Raw genomic sequence first — 15,845 nt, 5'->3', positions numbered from 1 at the left:
GCCAGCCACCAGGGGAGGACAAGGGTCACGAACTCACTAGGTGGCCTGGGGCAGGTCCCTTCCCTTCCCCAGGCCTCAGTTACCCCATCTGCATGGTGAATAAGGTGCGAGGGAAGAGGTAGTCTCTGAGACTGTGCCCAGCCTGTGGCCCAGTGAGGCCAGGGTCGGGGGCTGAAGCTAGGGAGGGAGTCCTACCTGCTCACTGGAGCGGCAGCACCCACCTGAGTGTGGCCACCACGAGACCCCCACCCCAGGGCTTCAGGACCTCTGGAGCAGGGAGCTTTGGCTCTGGGTGTGCTCACGTCCACTGGCTGAGAACTCCCCACACATTCGGTCCTTGCCCTCCCAGGGGACCGTGTCAGTGTTAGCTGGTGGCTATGCCGGCATCTGTTCCATCAGAACTGTGGGGCATCTACTCAGAGATGAGCTTGTCCTGGCCACTGCCCTTGGGCACCTCCCAGGCCAGGAGCGCTGGGGCTAAGTCCACAGACGGTCCCATCCAGGGCAGCCAATGCTGGGCCTGGGGGTTAGGTCACCGACAGCGACCCCCTCTCAGCCCTGCTCTGTGGATGGCCCTGGGGGGACGTTAACACCCTTGTGCTTTGCCACCAGCCGCCCATCAGCCGGCCGCCATCCCGGGAGATCGACTACACTGCATACCCCTGGTGAGTGGATCGTGGGCTGCGTATGTGGGCATCTGGTGGCCTCTTTGTTATGGGGGCATGCCCGCCGGGTCTGGGTGGTGCCTGTGAGTGGCCCGGCAGGGTGGAGGCCCCAGGCTGCCTCTTGCTGTCTCCAGGGCACTGAGCCCAGTGGCTCCCAAATGCCTTCTCCCTCCTGGCCTATAACTTGCCAGGAGCCTGGGGGAGTCCCCCTCCTGTAGGCGGCTGTTAACCCTCTCTAAAACGGCTCAGCTGGCTCAGATATTTCAGGGAATGAAACCCTTTTAAAATTTTATGTGCACTATGTAAAAGTGGTATATTTAAAGTCACAGGTGTAATCCACTTACTGACTTAATACGGTTGCTTGGTGGGAACAGTGAGGCTGTTTGGAATCACAGAAGTCCCAGCTCTCCTGACAGCGTGGCAGCAGGTTCTGGGAGGGCGCTCGCCTTGTCCTCCCAGGGTGGGCTTCATTACCCACCAGACGTACAGGTGGCAGGAAGAGCTTCGTTTCAAAATCTGTTCAAAATTCAACTGATATAGATGTTGGCAATCTCCAAGGTGTTAGCAAAAAAATCCACATAAGCAGTTATGCCTTTACTGCTTTTGAAATAGTGAAAATATATTCTAGGAAAGAAATTGGATCTACTGAATACTCTGTACTCCTCTGGCAGGCCCTTGGGGTCTGTAGAGCAGAAGACAGCGCATCGGACTGGCTGGCGGCCACAGTCACCCCTCTCTTTTACCCCTCTCAAGATCTGTCCTGAGCCTCACTGTATCCCACCATAGGCAGGGTCAGATGTCAGACCCCACCCACAGTGGTGCCCCACTCATAGGGACCCAGCCTGTTCTCTTGGGTTCATTAGGAGGTGAGCTCTCAGATGAGGACTGCAGAGTACTTCATGTGGCCTGCCACGCATGGAGGGCTGGCGCCCCTCAGACACTGTCCTCACTGTGTCTCTCATTTCCTGCTGGCCCCCTCCTGTAGGTTTGCAGGTAACATGGAGAGGCAGCAGACGGACAACCTGCTCAAGTCCCACGCCAGCGGGACCTACCTAATCAGGGAGCGGCCTGCTGAGGCTGAGCGCTTTGCAATAAGCATCAAGTAAGTGGTGGCTCTGGGCTCGAGGAGACCCATCCCCCAGTGCCATTCTGAAGTGGAGACCACTGTCCTCTCCACGTCCTGAGCTTGTGAGGTTGGGGTGGACATGTCATCTGTTGCCCAAGTGAGGACATTATTGAGATGAAAGTGGTGTGGAGGACCCAGGGGGTCTCTACAGGTGTGCTGGGCAGGGCGTGAAACCCTGTGTGGCATGCACAGATGGTCCAAGTTTACATCACTCCTGGCTGCCCTGTGGGCTAGGTTGGACATTTCTGGGTTATAGGAACAAGATAAGCTCAGGTACAAGTGGGTGGGTGAAATGCTGTGTGAGCTCAGGGATTTCCCAGCAGCCCCACAGGTTGAGATAGTGGACCTGTCACGCTGCTCTGAGACAGCCAGGGGCCTAGGAGGGTATCTCCTGTGACTACTGCTGCCTTACAGCTTTGGCACAGTCTGGGCATCCTCTTGCCCTGTGCCCTCTCCCTGGGAGCTGCCTCCTCTTGCCCTATGCCCTATGCCCTCTCCCTGGGGCTGTAGTTAACTCTCCAAGAGACAGACCCTAATGGGCTGGAGCCCACCAAGCACTGAGCTGGTGGGACATTACTCACCTGAAAGAAAATTCTCAGAAAGCCTTCTGTATGCCTGGCCTGCAGGAGGCTAAGATGGGCCTTGCCGACTGGGAGCTGGAGGTGGGTCACACACACTCATGGTACACATTAAATCCAGGGAGAAACAAGATGGGTGCTGTATGTAGGCCTCACAGAGGACCAGGCAGCCAGGTCACCATTTGTTTAACAACTGTTTATTACATTAGCTGATTTCCAGATGTTAAACCAACCTTGCATTCCTGGAATGTCCCACTTGGTTGTGGTGTGGAGTCCTTGCTATGCGTCTGGTTTATGTAGATAAATACAGTCATGGGCCACATAATGACATTCCAGTCTGTGAGGGACCCCATATGTAGTAGTGGTCCCATAAGATTATAATGGAACTGAAAAGTTCCCATGGCCTGGTAACATCACAGCTCAGCCCATTACTCATGTGAGTGTGGTTATGCTGGTGTCAACAAACCTACAGTGCTGCCAGTCATATAGAAGCATAGCACAAACAATTCTGCACATACATAGTATGTGATCATTGTAATACCTGACTCTGTTACTGGTTTATGGATTCACTGTACAATACGTTTTATTTTAGAGCATACTCCTTCTACTCATTAAAAAAGTACTTAATTGTAAAACAGCCTCAGGCAAGTCCTTCAGTAGACATTCCAGAAGAAGGCGTTGTTATCATAGGAGTAAAAACAACAACAAAGAAAAAAAACAGAAGAAAGCTTATAGAATAAGGATACAAAGAAATAAAATATTTTTGTACAGCTGTACAATATATTTGTGTTTTAAGCTAAGTATTATTGCCCAAGAGTCAAAAAGTTAACAAAAATTAGAAAGTTTATAAAGTAAAAGAGTGACAGTAAGCTAAGGTTAATTTATGATTGAAGAAAGAACATTTATTTATTTATTTATTTATTTATTTATTTATTTATTTATTGAGACAGAGTCTCACTCTGTCGCCCAGACTGGAGTGCAGTGGCGCGATCTCCACTCACTGCAAGCTCCGCCTCCCGGGTTCACGCCATTCTCCTGCCTCAGCCTCCCATGTAGCTGGGACTACAGTCGCCCGCCACTGCACCCGGCAGTTTTTGTATTTTTAGTAGAGATGGGGTTTCACCGTGTTAGCCAGGATGGTCTCGATCTCCTGACCTCGTGATCCACCTGTCTCGGCCTCCCTAAGTGCTGGGATTACAGGCGTGAGCCACTGCACCCGGCCAGAAAGAACATTTTCAAAATAAATGTAGTGTAGCCTCGGTGTCCAGCGTTGATAAAGTGTACAGTGGTACACAGCAATGTCCTAGGGCTTCACATTCACTCACCACTCTCCAACTCACCCAGAGCGACTTCCAGTCCTGCAAGCTCCAGTCATGATAAGCACCCCATACGGCTATCCTGTTTTTTATCTTTTCTACTGTGTTTTTACCATACCTTTTCTATGCTGACCTCATGTTACAACTGCCTATGGTATTCAGTAGGTCTGTAGCCCGGGAGCAATAGGCTCTGCCATCCAGCCTAGATGTGGGGTGTGCAGTAGGCTCTGCCATCCAGCCTAGGTCTGGCTGTCCAGGCTTATATAAGTGCTCTGCCGTCCAGGCTTATATAAGTGCACTCCGTGGCGTTCGTACAGTGATGGAAGCACCTGCCTGCATCTCTCAGGACAGGTCTCTGTGGTTAAACACCGCCTGACGGTATGAGAGAGAAATTTGGTTTGCCAACTGCTTGCTAAGGATTTCTGCCTCCACAGTCATTAGGGACATTGGGCTGTAGTTTTCTTGTGATGTCTGTATCTGGCAAGGGGGTGGGTGGCATTCAGGGGAGGGGTATGGGGGCTGCTCTGTAAGGTCATGTTTGAATTGAGGCCTGAGAACGTAAGGGGGCCTTGAGAACAGAAGGAGGTGAGCATCTGGCAGGGGCAGCAGCTGGTGCCGAGGCCCAGACAGGCTTGTGCTTGGCACCTTTGAGAAGCAGGCCCAAGGCCTGGCTGGCCAAGTGGACATGCAGGGAAGGATGTCAGGAGATGTCAGGGCTGGGCCCAGCTGCTCCACAGGGAGGAGGAGAGGCTCCTGGTGCGGAAAAGCAAATGAGCAGAAGCCCAGGATAGGAGGCCTCAGTAGGGCTGGAGGCCAGGAGAGGCGGGGAGTTGAGCAGCCAGGGATTCTGGGCCCCAAGTGGGCAAGGAGGGCAGGCAGGCAGGTGGCCCGAAGGGCTGGGGTAGGACAGGGCTGACAGGGAGTGGCCCTAGGAGCTGGGAACGAGGGGCTTTGCTGCAGCAAACACAGAATAAGCCTGGCTGCCGAGGGGGCCGGGGACATGTGGCCCTCATGCAGTGACCACCGGGGCCATGTGTTTGCCCAGGTTCAACGATGAAGTGAAGCACATCAAGGTGGTGGAGAAGGACAACTGGATCCACATCACAGAAGCCAAGAAATTCGACAGCCTCCTGGTAGGTGACTCGCGGCTCCAGCCGGCTCCTATCCCCAGCCACAGGGGACAGGTACTTCCTCCCGGCCCTGAGCAAGTGGCCATGTTTCCTATGAGGATTGATTCTTCCCAGTGTGGGAAAGATGTAGGGAACTGGTTTTTAAGGCACTAGGACAGCTAGAGCTGTGTCACAGCCTCCTGAATTGGGATTTCTGACCCTCAAAGCCTGGGCAAGGTGGTTGACCCTGGTGGACAGTGCAGGGGTGGGGTGGGGGCAGGGCAGGCCACCAGCATCCCCAGATTCCTCTCATGCCCATCCTCCTGCGAAAGCAGAAACTGACGTCCAGTAGGGCTTCCAGTTGGGGCCTGGCTGGGTAGCCCCATTATACATGTATGGCTTCAAACAACTCCTTCCCTGACTCACCCCCACCCTCCGTCCCAGCCGGAATGCAGTTAGAGGCATAGTTCTTGAAATGATTTTAAAGTTATGCCTACATTTTCTTTTCTTAATTACAAAAGTTGTATATATTGAGAACTCCTGACTAGAGCCGCCAAGCTCTTAACTTCCCCACTATGGCCACAGAAAAGCACAAGGACAAGTAGAAATCCATAATCTCAGTCTGGGCGTAGTGGCCCATGCCCGTAATCCCAGCACTTTGGGAGGCCGAGGTGGGCGAATCACTTGAGGTCAGGAGTTCGAGACCAACCTGGCCAACATGGCAAAACCCCATGTCTACAAAAAATACAAAAATTAGCCGGGCATGGTGGCACATGCCTGTAGTCCCCACTACTTGGGAAGCTGAGGCACGAGAATTGTTTGAACCCGGGAGGCGGAGGTTGCAGTGAGCGGAGATCGCGCCACCGCACTTCAGCCTGGGTGACAGAGTGAGACTCCGTCTCAAAAAAAAAAAAAAAAAATTCCATAATATCCCATCCCCACCTCCAGAAAAAACAAAAGCGGAAACCGGTGTTCTCACCTCAGTGAGTCCTCAGGACCTTTCTACACGCCGCTTAGGTGTGCTTTACATTATATACATAATAATGCTGGCAATACCCCAGCTGATTTTTAGTCGACTTTTCAAGGCCACACACATTGACCATCAATGAATCTTTCCCTGACGGATGGCCGCGTGGCTCTCTGTCACTTGGAGATCCTGTTATTTCTAGAAGCTTGCCCCAGGTGCTGGATACAGAGTTTCCATTTTTCCATTATAAAAGCTGTTGGCCGTCAGCGCCCGTGCTGGTCTGTCTTTTGGCATCTTTTGCAGATTATTTTCTCTAGAAATTTTTTGGGGGAGTTGCTGGTACCTTCGAGGTACTGACCATGGGCTGGGGGGGACGTGGGGAGTTCTGAGGAGTCCAGGAAGCTCGTCTCCCCCACATGAACCAGGAGGTGGGAGAGGGAGGCCAGGTCACTGCGGGAGGACTTCCAGAGGTGGCAGCAGCTGTCAGTGAGTGTGTATGCCCTGCAGGAGTTGGTGGAGTACTACCAGTGCCACTCACTCAAGGAGAGCTTCAAGCAGCTGGACACCACACTCAAGTACCCCTACAAGTCCCGGGAACGCTCGGCCTCCAGGGCCTCCAGCCGGTCCCCAGGTAACTAACGCCCCAGCCCAGCCAGCACACCAGCACTCCTTGGAGGGGTCTGCCGTAGCCCATTTCTCAGCACCCAGATCCTGCCCTCACAGACCCAGGCTAGGAGTCCCACCCCAGCCCCCCGCCCACGCCCCCAGCTGTCACAGATGCTATCGTGTGGCATCTCCTGGGCCACGTGACAGGCGGGGCTCTGCACCTGCCCAGAATTGCTCTTCTGTCTTGGCTCCTTCATCCAGAGACCAGCGGGGGTTGGAGGGGCCAGGTCAAGGCAGAGACCCTGCGCATGGAGCTATCACTGGTGGGAGAGAAAAGGGCAGGCCCACCCGTTCCCAGATCCCTGTCTGTGCCCAGCTCCTGGGCCTCCTCTGTGAGAGGCAGCCTGTTTGCAGATTGGACTCCTCAACCCAGAACAGGGAAGGCCACATGGAATCAGGGGCAGAGGCAGGCCCAGAGCATGCGGCTTCCCGCTCAGGACTCTGTCCGGAGTCATCCCACATCCTCCAGCCCACAGGGACCTGCAGGGCCATGGGTCCCACACAGGCCGAGCTGGACAGGAAAGGAACAGCTGGCCTTAATGAGCACCTGCTGGGTGCCAGACGAGGGCATGCGAGGAGGTGGTCCCCATTTGCTCTCGAGGACACAGGTGCAGAGATTGGCTCCAGGGTAGCTCAGGTGTAGCCGAGCGGTGCCTGTGCCTGGGTGGGGCTTGACAACCCACGCTGCCTCCTTTGCCCCCTATAGGGCCTTTCCTGCCAAAGGGCCTGCCCCACCCCATGCCCCCCAGCCTGTAGCTGTGCCCACCGTGACTGTGCATGGATGCCCTGCTGCCCGCCTCACGTTCTCTCTCGCCTCTTTGCAGCTTCCTGTGCTTCCTACAACTTTTCTTTTCTCGGTCCTCAGGGCCTCAGCTTTGCTTCTCAGGGCCCCTCCGCTCCCTTCTGGTCAGGTACCGCTGCTCCCCAGGGCGTGGGGGGACCGGGCCTGTGGCAGCTGCCTTGGGAGACCCAGCACGGAGCTGCTCGCTGGCCCCACAGCCCTGCCTGACGTGGCCACAGTTGTCCGCAGTCTGGCGCAGGGTGGCGGGGAGGAAGGGGCTAGGGAGCCTGGGCAGAGGCTGCTGCAGGCACCTGAGGACACGTCAGGCTTGGTCCCACCCTTGTCACCACTCACCCCCTGTGGACACGCCCACCCTGATGGCCACTTCCCCAGCCCCGGCCACTGTCATTCCTCCTTGTTCATCAAGAGCTTTGCCTCTGGTAACAAAACAGGTGGCCACGAGGAGGAGCTGTGGGACTTGGGTGCAGGGAGGAGAGGGTTTTAGTCAGCCCTGACCTCATGGCTTTCAGCTGCCAGAGTCAAAGTCCCTTCCCAGCAGCTGCGTGTGTTTCGCCCTCAGCCATGGTCATTGACACCTGTCTATCAGGATTCTGTGTCTGGGCCAAGCTGGTTCCACTGGGTTGCTGGTTGGATTTGGGCTCTGGAATTGGGGGACCGCTGGAATGATGATGGTCAAAGCCTGGGCACCTGCTCGTGTCCCTAAGAGCATCCTCATTGCAGGAACTTGGATGTGCTGTGTCCCCAGACCCAGGGGGCAAGAGGGCCTGGGATTGGAGGCCAGTGTGTCCCTCCAGAGCCTGGATGCTTGACATCCTTCCTCTCTGGGTACAGAGCAAGGTTCTGGGCACCAGGGGAGAGACCCAGCTTGGCCCAAGGGCCTCCTCGATCCCTGGTTGGGCCCCTACTGCTGCCGTGTGATGCTGCCCATCTCCCTCAACAGTGTTCACGCCCCGCGTCATCGGCACGGCTGTGGCCAGGTACAACTTTGCTGCCCGAGACATGAGAGAGCTTTCGCTGCGGGAGGGTGACGTGGTGAGGATCTACAGCCGCATCGGCGGGGACCAGGGCTGGTGGAAGGGCGAGACCAACGGACGGGTGAGTGGCCCTACCCTGAGGGTGCGGGGCTGGCCTCGCTGCAGCCCCCACCTGGTCAGACTCAGGCAGACTAGCACCACAGCTATGTCCACACCCCTGGCCCTGTCCCAGGCACCCTCTGCAATCTCCTTCATCCTCACAGCAGCCCAGAAGGCTGGCGTTCACAGGGGAAACTGAGGCTCCAGATGTTTACCACGAACCCAAGGTCTCATAGCCCAGGAATTGGCTACAGAGGTCTGATCTGGATCCAAGCTCCTAGGACCCTCCACCCTGTTCCATTTTTATTCTGGGCTGCCCTCACAGCTGCACTCTTCAAATTACTTATAAGTCTCCAAGCTCTGTTTGCAGGAAGGGAGGTCACAGGACTGAGGAGGACACGGTGTCCTTTCTGGGCTCCTCCTGCCGTTCTCTAAGGCCCCATCTATGCCCTGGTGAGGCAGTAGGGACACACTGTGTCCCTACCCACCTCCATCCCTTCACACTTTCCCAAGTGCCAGGTGGGCTTAAGAGTGCCCTGGGCACCCTAAGATTCTGCATAAGTCCATGGCCTCTTCATCCCAACACCCCATCTCTACCTCTAGCTTTGGCCCATGTCTCTCAGTACGTATCCATCCAAGCACCAGAGCTCCATGTGCCACCAATTAGAAAATGCCCAGCTTCCTCTTTGAGCTGCAGGTGCACAGGGCAAGTGCATTGGGCTGCAGAGGGCCAGTTAACCTTGACTCCCAGTGCTGACACTTCCATTGTCCAGTGGCAGGAGCCGCTCTGCCTTCACCTATCAGGCAGTCTGCCCCTTGGAGGCCCTCAAGTCTGATCCAGTTTTTACCCAACTGCCTTGCAGAAGTGTCAAGGCTACTGAGGCGTAGGTAGCCCACCTAGAGGGCTGGGACCACTTGTTTTCAAAGTGGTCCTTGTGTGATTGGCATTAAAAGTGTCTGGAGCTGTAATATAATAAGCACATACCTGGGCCCTTTCCCAGATCCAGGTATTTTCTATACAGCATTAAGTTTAGAACAACTAGTTTGAGTATTACTGGATAATTCCTGTCAATTTGACCCTGTTATCATTATGAAACATCTCTTCTTTTCTCCGGCATTTATTCTTGCTGTAATCTCCTTTATCTGCTGTTGTAGTGACACCAGCTTTCTTGGGATTAGTGCTTTGTGTGGCACATTATTTTCTCTCATACTACTTAAACTTGTCTTTTTCCTTATATTTAAAATGGGTCTCTTATAAATAGTTGGGGAAGCCAGTCTGATCTGACAGTCTTTGACTTTTAATAGGCATATGTAGTCCATTTACATTTAATGTAATTACTGAGCTATTTGGGTTTAAATAAGTAATCTAACTTTATTTTCTATTTGTCACATCTACTCCTCTTTTCTTCTCTCTTGCCTACTTTTGAATTAATGTATTTTTAATTCTACTTCCCCTGCCCTACATTGGTTTGTTAGTTACACACTTTTTTTCTTAAGTGGTAACCTTACACCAGAGATTCCCTTAAATGAGTACTTTTTTACTATTTCCCAGGCAATGCAAGGAAGGACCTTGCAACTTTTGATTGTATCCATTTTCCTTCCAACTTTTGTGCAAGTGTCATCATGTATCTTAATTCTATATATATTCAAACCTTAGAAGACATTGTTTTTGTTTTAGGCAGTTGTGCTCATTTAGATTTACCCTGTGTTTACCGTTCCGAGGGCTCCCCATTTCCTCCTGCATTATTGTATTTCCACCCAAGACCATTTCTCTGCTGGCTGACATCCCCTCTCTTTCATATTTTTTAAAGTTTATCTGCTATTAATGAAGTCTCAGTTTTTGTTGAATCTAAAAACATCCTTATTTCACTTTCTTTTTAAATATTCACATTGTAAAATGTTTGTAACTTATAATTTTGAAACAAAATTTCAAACATAAAATTTCAAAATTTCATCTTAAAAGTGGGAGTAACGTGCCCAGATTTACCAATTGTGAATGTTTTGCCCCGTTTGCTTTATCATTTGCACTGTGTGTGTGTGTGTGTGTGTGTGTGTGTGTGTGTGTCTATTTCTCTCTAACTCATTTGAGAGTAAATTGCAGAAATCGTATTTGTTTACCCCTAAGTATTTCCTAAGACCAAGGACATTCCCCTTTGATATAATACAATTATCTAATCCACTGTCCCTATTCAAATCTTACCAGTCATCCCAATCATGTCTTCTCTAGCTCTTTCTCCTGGTCCTGGATCCAATCCGGGATCATGAACTGCTGTGATCCTTAACTCTCTTTAATCTAGAATATTCCTCAGCCTTTCTCTGCCTTACATGACTTGTACATTTTTGAAGAGTTTCAGCCAACTATTTTTATAGTATATCTCTCAATTTGGGTTTGATGTTTCTTCATGATTAGATTGAGGTTGCACTGGGAACACCACAATGGGGACGTTGGCACTTTCTCAGTGCCATAGTGTCCTGTTAGGAGATGAATTATACCAGTTTGTCTCATTATTTGTGACATTAACTTTGATCATGTGTTTAAGATTATATTTGCTGTGTTCTTCTACTGTGAAGTTAACTGTCGCCTGTCATTAGCAAGAAATTTGTAGGGTAATACTTTGAAGTTAGGTAAATATCCTGTTCCTCTTCAAACTTTCATGTACTAGTTTTATCTTCCCTTGATGAATTTTGTCTGTTCTATTATTTCTATTATGGCTGAAGAAATAGTGATTTTTTTTTTTACTATCTATAGATATTAGTTGGCATTCTACTGTAAGGAAAACTTCTTTTCTCTTGTACTTATTCATTCTCCCCCAGGAATCAGTCATTTTTCCAAGGAGACCTAGTTCCTTTCTGTGAGTTGTTTTGAGTTCATTTTTGAAGTTCATTTTGAAGTTTTGAGTTCGTTTTACTGTAATATGCCTAGGTGTGATTTTCTCTTTATTTATTCTGCTTAGGATTTGCAGAGATTTTTTTTTTTGAACCTGTGGCTTGATGTCCATCACTTTTGGAAATTTCTCAGCCAGAATAGTATCTGCAGACAGCGTGCCTGCTCCATTTTCTCTCTTTTCTCCTTGTCGGACTTCATTCACATGGATGTTAGAACTTTTTACCATGGCCTCATATTATTCCCACAATTTTATGTGTTTTTTTGTCCTTTTTTCTCTCTGGTTTTCTATCTAGTCACTTTCTAGTGACCTATCTTACAGTTTATGCATCTTCTCTTCTGCTTTGTCTAAATCCCTCTATTGGATTCTTCATTTCATTCATTATATTTTTCAGTTCTAGGACTTCTATTTGATTTCTGATTTAGGTTCTCTGGTACAATTGTCTGCCTTTTCATCCATTTTCTTAAACGTACAAATTAGAGTTATTTATCTCCCCTGACAGATGACCTCAATACCTGTGTGTTGATTTCTACTGCCTGCTTTTTCTGTTGGTTTTTGTCATTTGGTCCTGACTGAATGCCAAGCTTGTGTATTAAGAAAAAAACTGTCGCTGTTCTGGGTGATGTTCTTTTCCTCTGGAGAATTTATTTTTTTTCTGACTGGCAGGTAGAGGGTGGGCAGAACATCTTAAATTGGCCAAGGGTGGTGCTTTTCTGGGTTACTTTTATTCCTGGGCAATGGTTCCACCAGGTCCTTCTGAATTGCAGGCCTTGCTGAGAACTCTGGACTTCCAAAGGACCCCCCATCTTCTTGAGTCTCTACTTGCCCCTACCCCAACACAGACATGCACACACCTGCTTACACACACACACACACACACACACACACAGACACGATCCTGCCATCTTTTTCAGATTGGCTGGTTTCCTTCAACGTACGTAGAAGAGGAGGGCATCCAGTGACGGCAGGAACGTGGAGAAGACGCACAGATTTTCTTGGGAGAGTCACTCCAGCCCTGAAGTCTGTCTCTAGCTCCTCTGTGACTCAGAGGGGAAATACCAACCTCCCAGTCTTCCACCACCCACAGGGATGGGGAGGGTGTTGAGAATCCTAAACTCGAACCGTGTCACTGTCAGCCTGCCCTCGGCGACCCATCACTGGGTATGCTATTGTACATAGAGGAAACCTGGGCTCGCCCCACCCAGAGCACAGAGGAGGGGGCACCAGCAGCACTGCAAGCCAGGCTCTGGGTAGCAGCCGAGGCCGGAAGCCCATTGCCTGTCCCCGTCCAACTGAGATGGCGGTCAGGAGCCTAGGTTTGAACAGCAGACGCTGTCCCAGGAAGGGCTAGGGACAGCAGAAGGGACCTGCCCCCAGCCCCTCTGCTTAGCCCCTGGACTCAGCCTTGCCTGTCTTTTCCTGCTGCTCCCAGGGGGAGGTGTCAGGCCTCGGGAGGCAGATGGGACCAGAGCCAGGCTGTTCACTGTGGGCTCACTTGCCCCACTGTGCTAGGGCGCAGGAGGAGAGAGCACTGCAGTGGCCCTCTGCAGCCACTCTGGCTCCCCAGACTTCCCTGACTCCCCCACTCCCCTCCATGCCAGGGGCACACCCAGACCCCACAGGGCAGGCCCCTCTCTTGGGAGGGGCCTTTGGGATGGTGAAATTCCAACCCTGCTCCCTGGTCAGTGGTACTGTTTCCTGCCCTCTCTCTGAGGGGCCCTTTCTGGAGTCCTGGGATGGTGTCTGCCTGGCCGTGGCCCTGCTGCCAGGTCAGCAGATCTTTTGTAAAAACCCTGAAAGGGGCAGGGAAGAAAACAGGGATTTCCCCTCTCTAGATCCCTGCCAGGTCCTTCTCCAGGAGGCCCCTCTGCTCTCCTGCAGGGTGGTCCCTGAGGGTCTGCCCAGCCTTGGCACGAGAGGTTGGTTCCAGCCCCTGGCAGGGTTTCCTTCCAAGGGTCCCTGCAGCCTTCAAACTGGGCCTTGGGCAACTCAAAGTAAGTGCTCTTGGGGGTGGCTCTACCCCATTACCTCCCCCAGCCACGACTCCCGGCCTTTGACCTCCGGCTGGGTTAGCCAGACCCTGGTTTCTCTACCCTGATGTTGCATGGGACCTGGCAGCCGTGTCTTCCTCCCAGCTCCTTGCCAAAGCCTCTGTTGAGACCTGGGCTTCCTATAGCCGCTTATCCCTCTGGCCAGCTGCACAGCCTGTGGGAGGTGCCCGGCCCAGGTTGGGTGTGGGGGAGGCTGATCTCTGCTGTGGGTGGCGCTGGGGACCTGGGGGCTCCTTCTGAGTTTGGCCTTGTGGCCTCTGAGCCGTATGCCTCTGGGGCGTAGGGAAGAGGTGGGAGGAGTCACGGGGATGGGGAGCGGCAGGAGGAGAGAGTGGCCCTCCACAAAGGCTTGGGAAATGAGGGGAGGTGGAGGCAGGGCAGGGGAAGCGAAGAGTCAGCCTGGGAGAGAGCACCCTGGGGCCTGCGTGTCGGGGTACACCCAGCACTTGGCGCCCCACGGCCCAGCAGGCGCCGAGGATGGAGGGGAGGAAGCCGGCAGCCCCTGTGTTTACTGTCGTCAGAAAGGTCTTGTCTTTTGGTTTTGGGGTTTTTGTTGTGTTGTGTTTTTTTGGCTTGTTTGTTTTTTAAGGGGAAAAAAGTTTGTAATTATTTCATCCAAATCTCCCGTTATATATCTGTGAATAATAAGAGATTTTATAATAGCAAGAAAATGATGTATATTTTAGTTTGTTGATGAATAAGTCATCATGATCACAAAGGACACTGGGAAAAAATAATTTAGAGCCCTGACTTTTTGTGAATTTGTTTGTTTTGTGTGTGTTTGTTTTGAGATTTGTATTTGGTTTGGTTTGGTTTTGGCACTGCACTAAGGCAGGAGGGTTGGAGGGCTGGGTGCAGCCGGGATGTCTGATGGTGTTCAGCAGGAGATGGGGTGTCCTCTGCGGGGGGCTAAACTGCAGGGGCTTGAGATTAGCTGTGAACATGTGGGAGCCCGATGCATGTGGGTCAGGGATCTGGGCCCCCCTCCCCCCGAGCTGGCGGTAACCCCAAATGGACACAAACTGTACATTTGCCAATGGGTTTTTTTCGGACCATGGTTTTTACTTGCAAATAAACCTGAGTTCTTTTCTGCAGGAGTGGTCAGCCCTTTCATGCCAGGGGAGGAGGGAATGGCTGGATTCCTCCACCTAAGTCCAGCAGGGTCTGTCTGACTGGGTTGCTTGGATCTCAGCATGGCCCAACCTCAGCAGGGTCTGAGAGAGAAGGAGGTAATGGTGCCATGGCCACCTCCCGGCTGGCACAGCACCACGGGTTTCCCACGCGGTGCCCTGGAATCCTCCAGGTGGCATTGGGCATACAAACGGGACTGTAATTCCTGCCCCATCACTTGGGTACCTCCTGAGCCCATGTTTCTTTACACGTATATTGAAGATAAAAATAGCCTCAGTGCAGTGGCACACATCTGTCATTCTAGCACCTTGGTAGGCTTAGGTGGGAGGCTGAGGTGGGAAGCTGAGGTGGGAAGATGGCTTGAGCCCAGGGAGTTGAGACCAGCCAGGGCAACATAGCGAGACACTGTCTCTACGACACTTTTTTTCTTAATAGTTGGGCATGGTGGTGCACATCTCTGGTCCCAGATTCTCGGGAGGGTGAGGTGGGAGAACCACTTGAGCCCAGGAGGTGGAAGCTGCAGTGAGCTGTGATTGCACCACTGCACTCCAGCCTGGGCAACAGAGCAAGACCCTGAATGTAAAAAAAAAACAAAAAACAAAAAAACTCCATTTTGGTGGGTTCTGTGGTGTATGATAGAGAAAACCAAAATAGAAAAGGAGAGATTTATTTCTCCTTCCCCTCATGGAGGACCGTCCAGAGGCAGCAGCACTAGGCTCCTTTGCCTTGCCCTGGTCCCTGAGCCAGCAGGAACCCTGGCTCCCCCCTCCCTGATCCCCCGGCCTCAGGGGGATCCTCCTTCCTGATTCCTCGTCCTCAGAGGCTCCTCCCTGATCCCTCATCCTCAGAGGCTCCTCCTTCCTGATTCCCCATCCTCAGAGGCTCCTTCCTGATCCCCCATCCTCAGAGGCTCCTCTTTCCCGATCCCTCGTCCTCAGAGGCTCCTCCTTCCCGATCCCTCGTCCTCAGAGGCTCCTCCTCCCTGATCCCCCATCCTCAGAGGCTCCTCCTTCTCTATCTCCCGTCCTCAGAGGCTCCTCCTTCCTGATCCCCCATCCTCAGAGGCTCCTCCTTTCTGATCCCCCGTCCTCAGAGGCTCCTCCTCCCTGATCCCCCGTCCTCAGAGGCTCCTCCTCCCTGATCCCCCATCCTCAGAGACTCCTCTTTCCCGATCCCTCGTCCTCAGAGGCTCCTCCTCCCTGATCCCCCGTCCTCAGAGGCTCCTCCTCCCTGATCCCCTGTCCTCAGAGGCTCCTCCTTCCTGATCTCCCATCCTCAGACGCTCCTCCTTTCTGATCCCCCGTCCTCAGAGGCTCCTCCTCCCCGATCCCCCGTGCTCAGAGGCGGCTCCTCCCTGATTCTCTGTCCTCAGAGGCTCCTCCTTTCTGATCCCCCATCCTCAGAGGCTCCTCCTCCCTGATTCCCCATCCTCAGAGGCTCCTCCTCCCTGATCCCTCGTCCTCAGCATGCCCTTCC

At 52.3% G+C, this 15,845-nt stretch overlaps 1 protein-coding gene across 5 annotated transcripts in view; it reads left to right on the top strand.

Moving 5' to 3' along the window:
- LOC105471878 (vav guanine nucleotide exchange factor 2) overlaps positions 1-14,330 on the top strand; it is a 235,450-nt gene extending 221,120 nt beyond the window's left edge. For 3 of the 5 annotated variants that reach the window (XM_071078563.1, XM_011724673.3, XM_011724676.3), the window contains 7 exons: positions 613-665; positions 1,651-1,767; positions 4,731-4,818; positions 6,269-6,392; positions 7,252-7,338; positions 8,170-8,324; positions 12,102-14,330. In XM_071078563.1, the coding sequence (XP_070934664.1) occupies positions 613-665; positions 1,651-1,767; positions 4,731-4,818; positions 6,269-6,392; positions 7,252-7,338; positions 8,170-8,324; positions 12,102-12,149 (672 nt within the window). In that variant the 3' untranslated portion in view covers positions 12,150-14,330. The remainder of the gene's footprint in view (positions 1-612; positions 666-1,650; positions 1,768-4,730; positions 4,819-6,268; positions 6,393-7,251; positions 7,339-8,169; positions 8,325-12,101) is intronic. The other 2 variants (XM_071078564.1, XM_011724678.3) reach the window with 1 other exon arrangement.
- The last annotated feature ends 1,515 nt before the right edge of the window (positions 14,331-15,845 follow it).

This window comes from Macaca nemestrina, chromosome 14, assembly GCF_043159975.1.
Source record: "Macaca nemestrina isolate mMacNem1 chromosome 14, mMacNem.hap1, whole genome shotgun sequence".
Taxonomy (NCBI): domain Eukaryota; kingdom Metazoa; phylum Chordata; class Mammalia; order Primates; family Cercopithecidae; genus Macaca; species Macaca nemestrina.
This window is presented reverse-complemented; position numbering and strand designations above follow the sequence as displayed.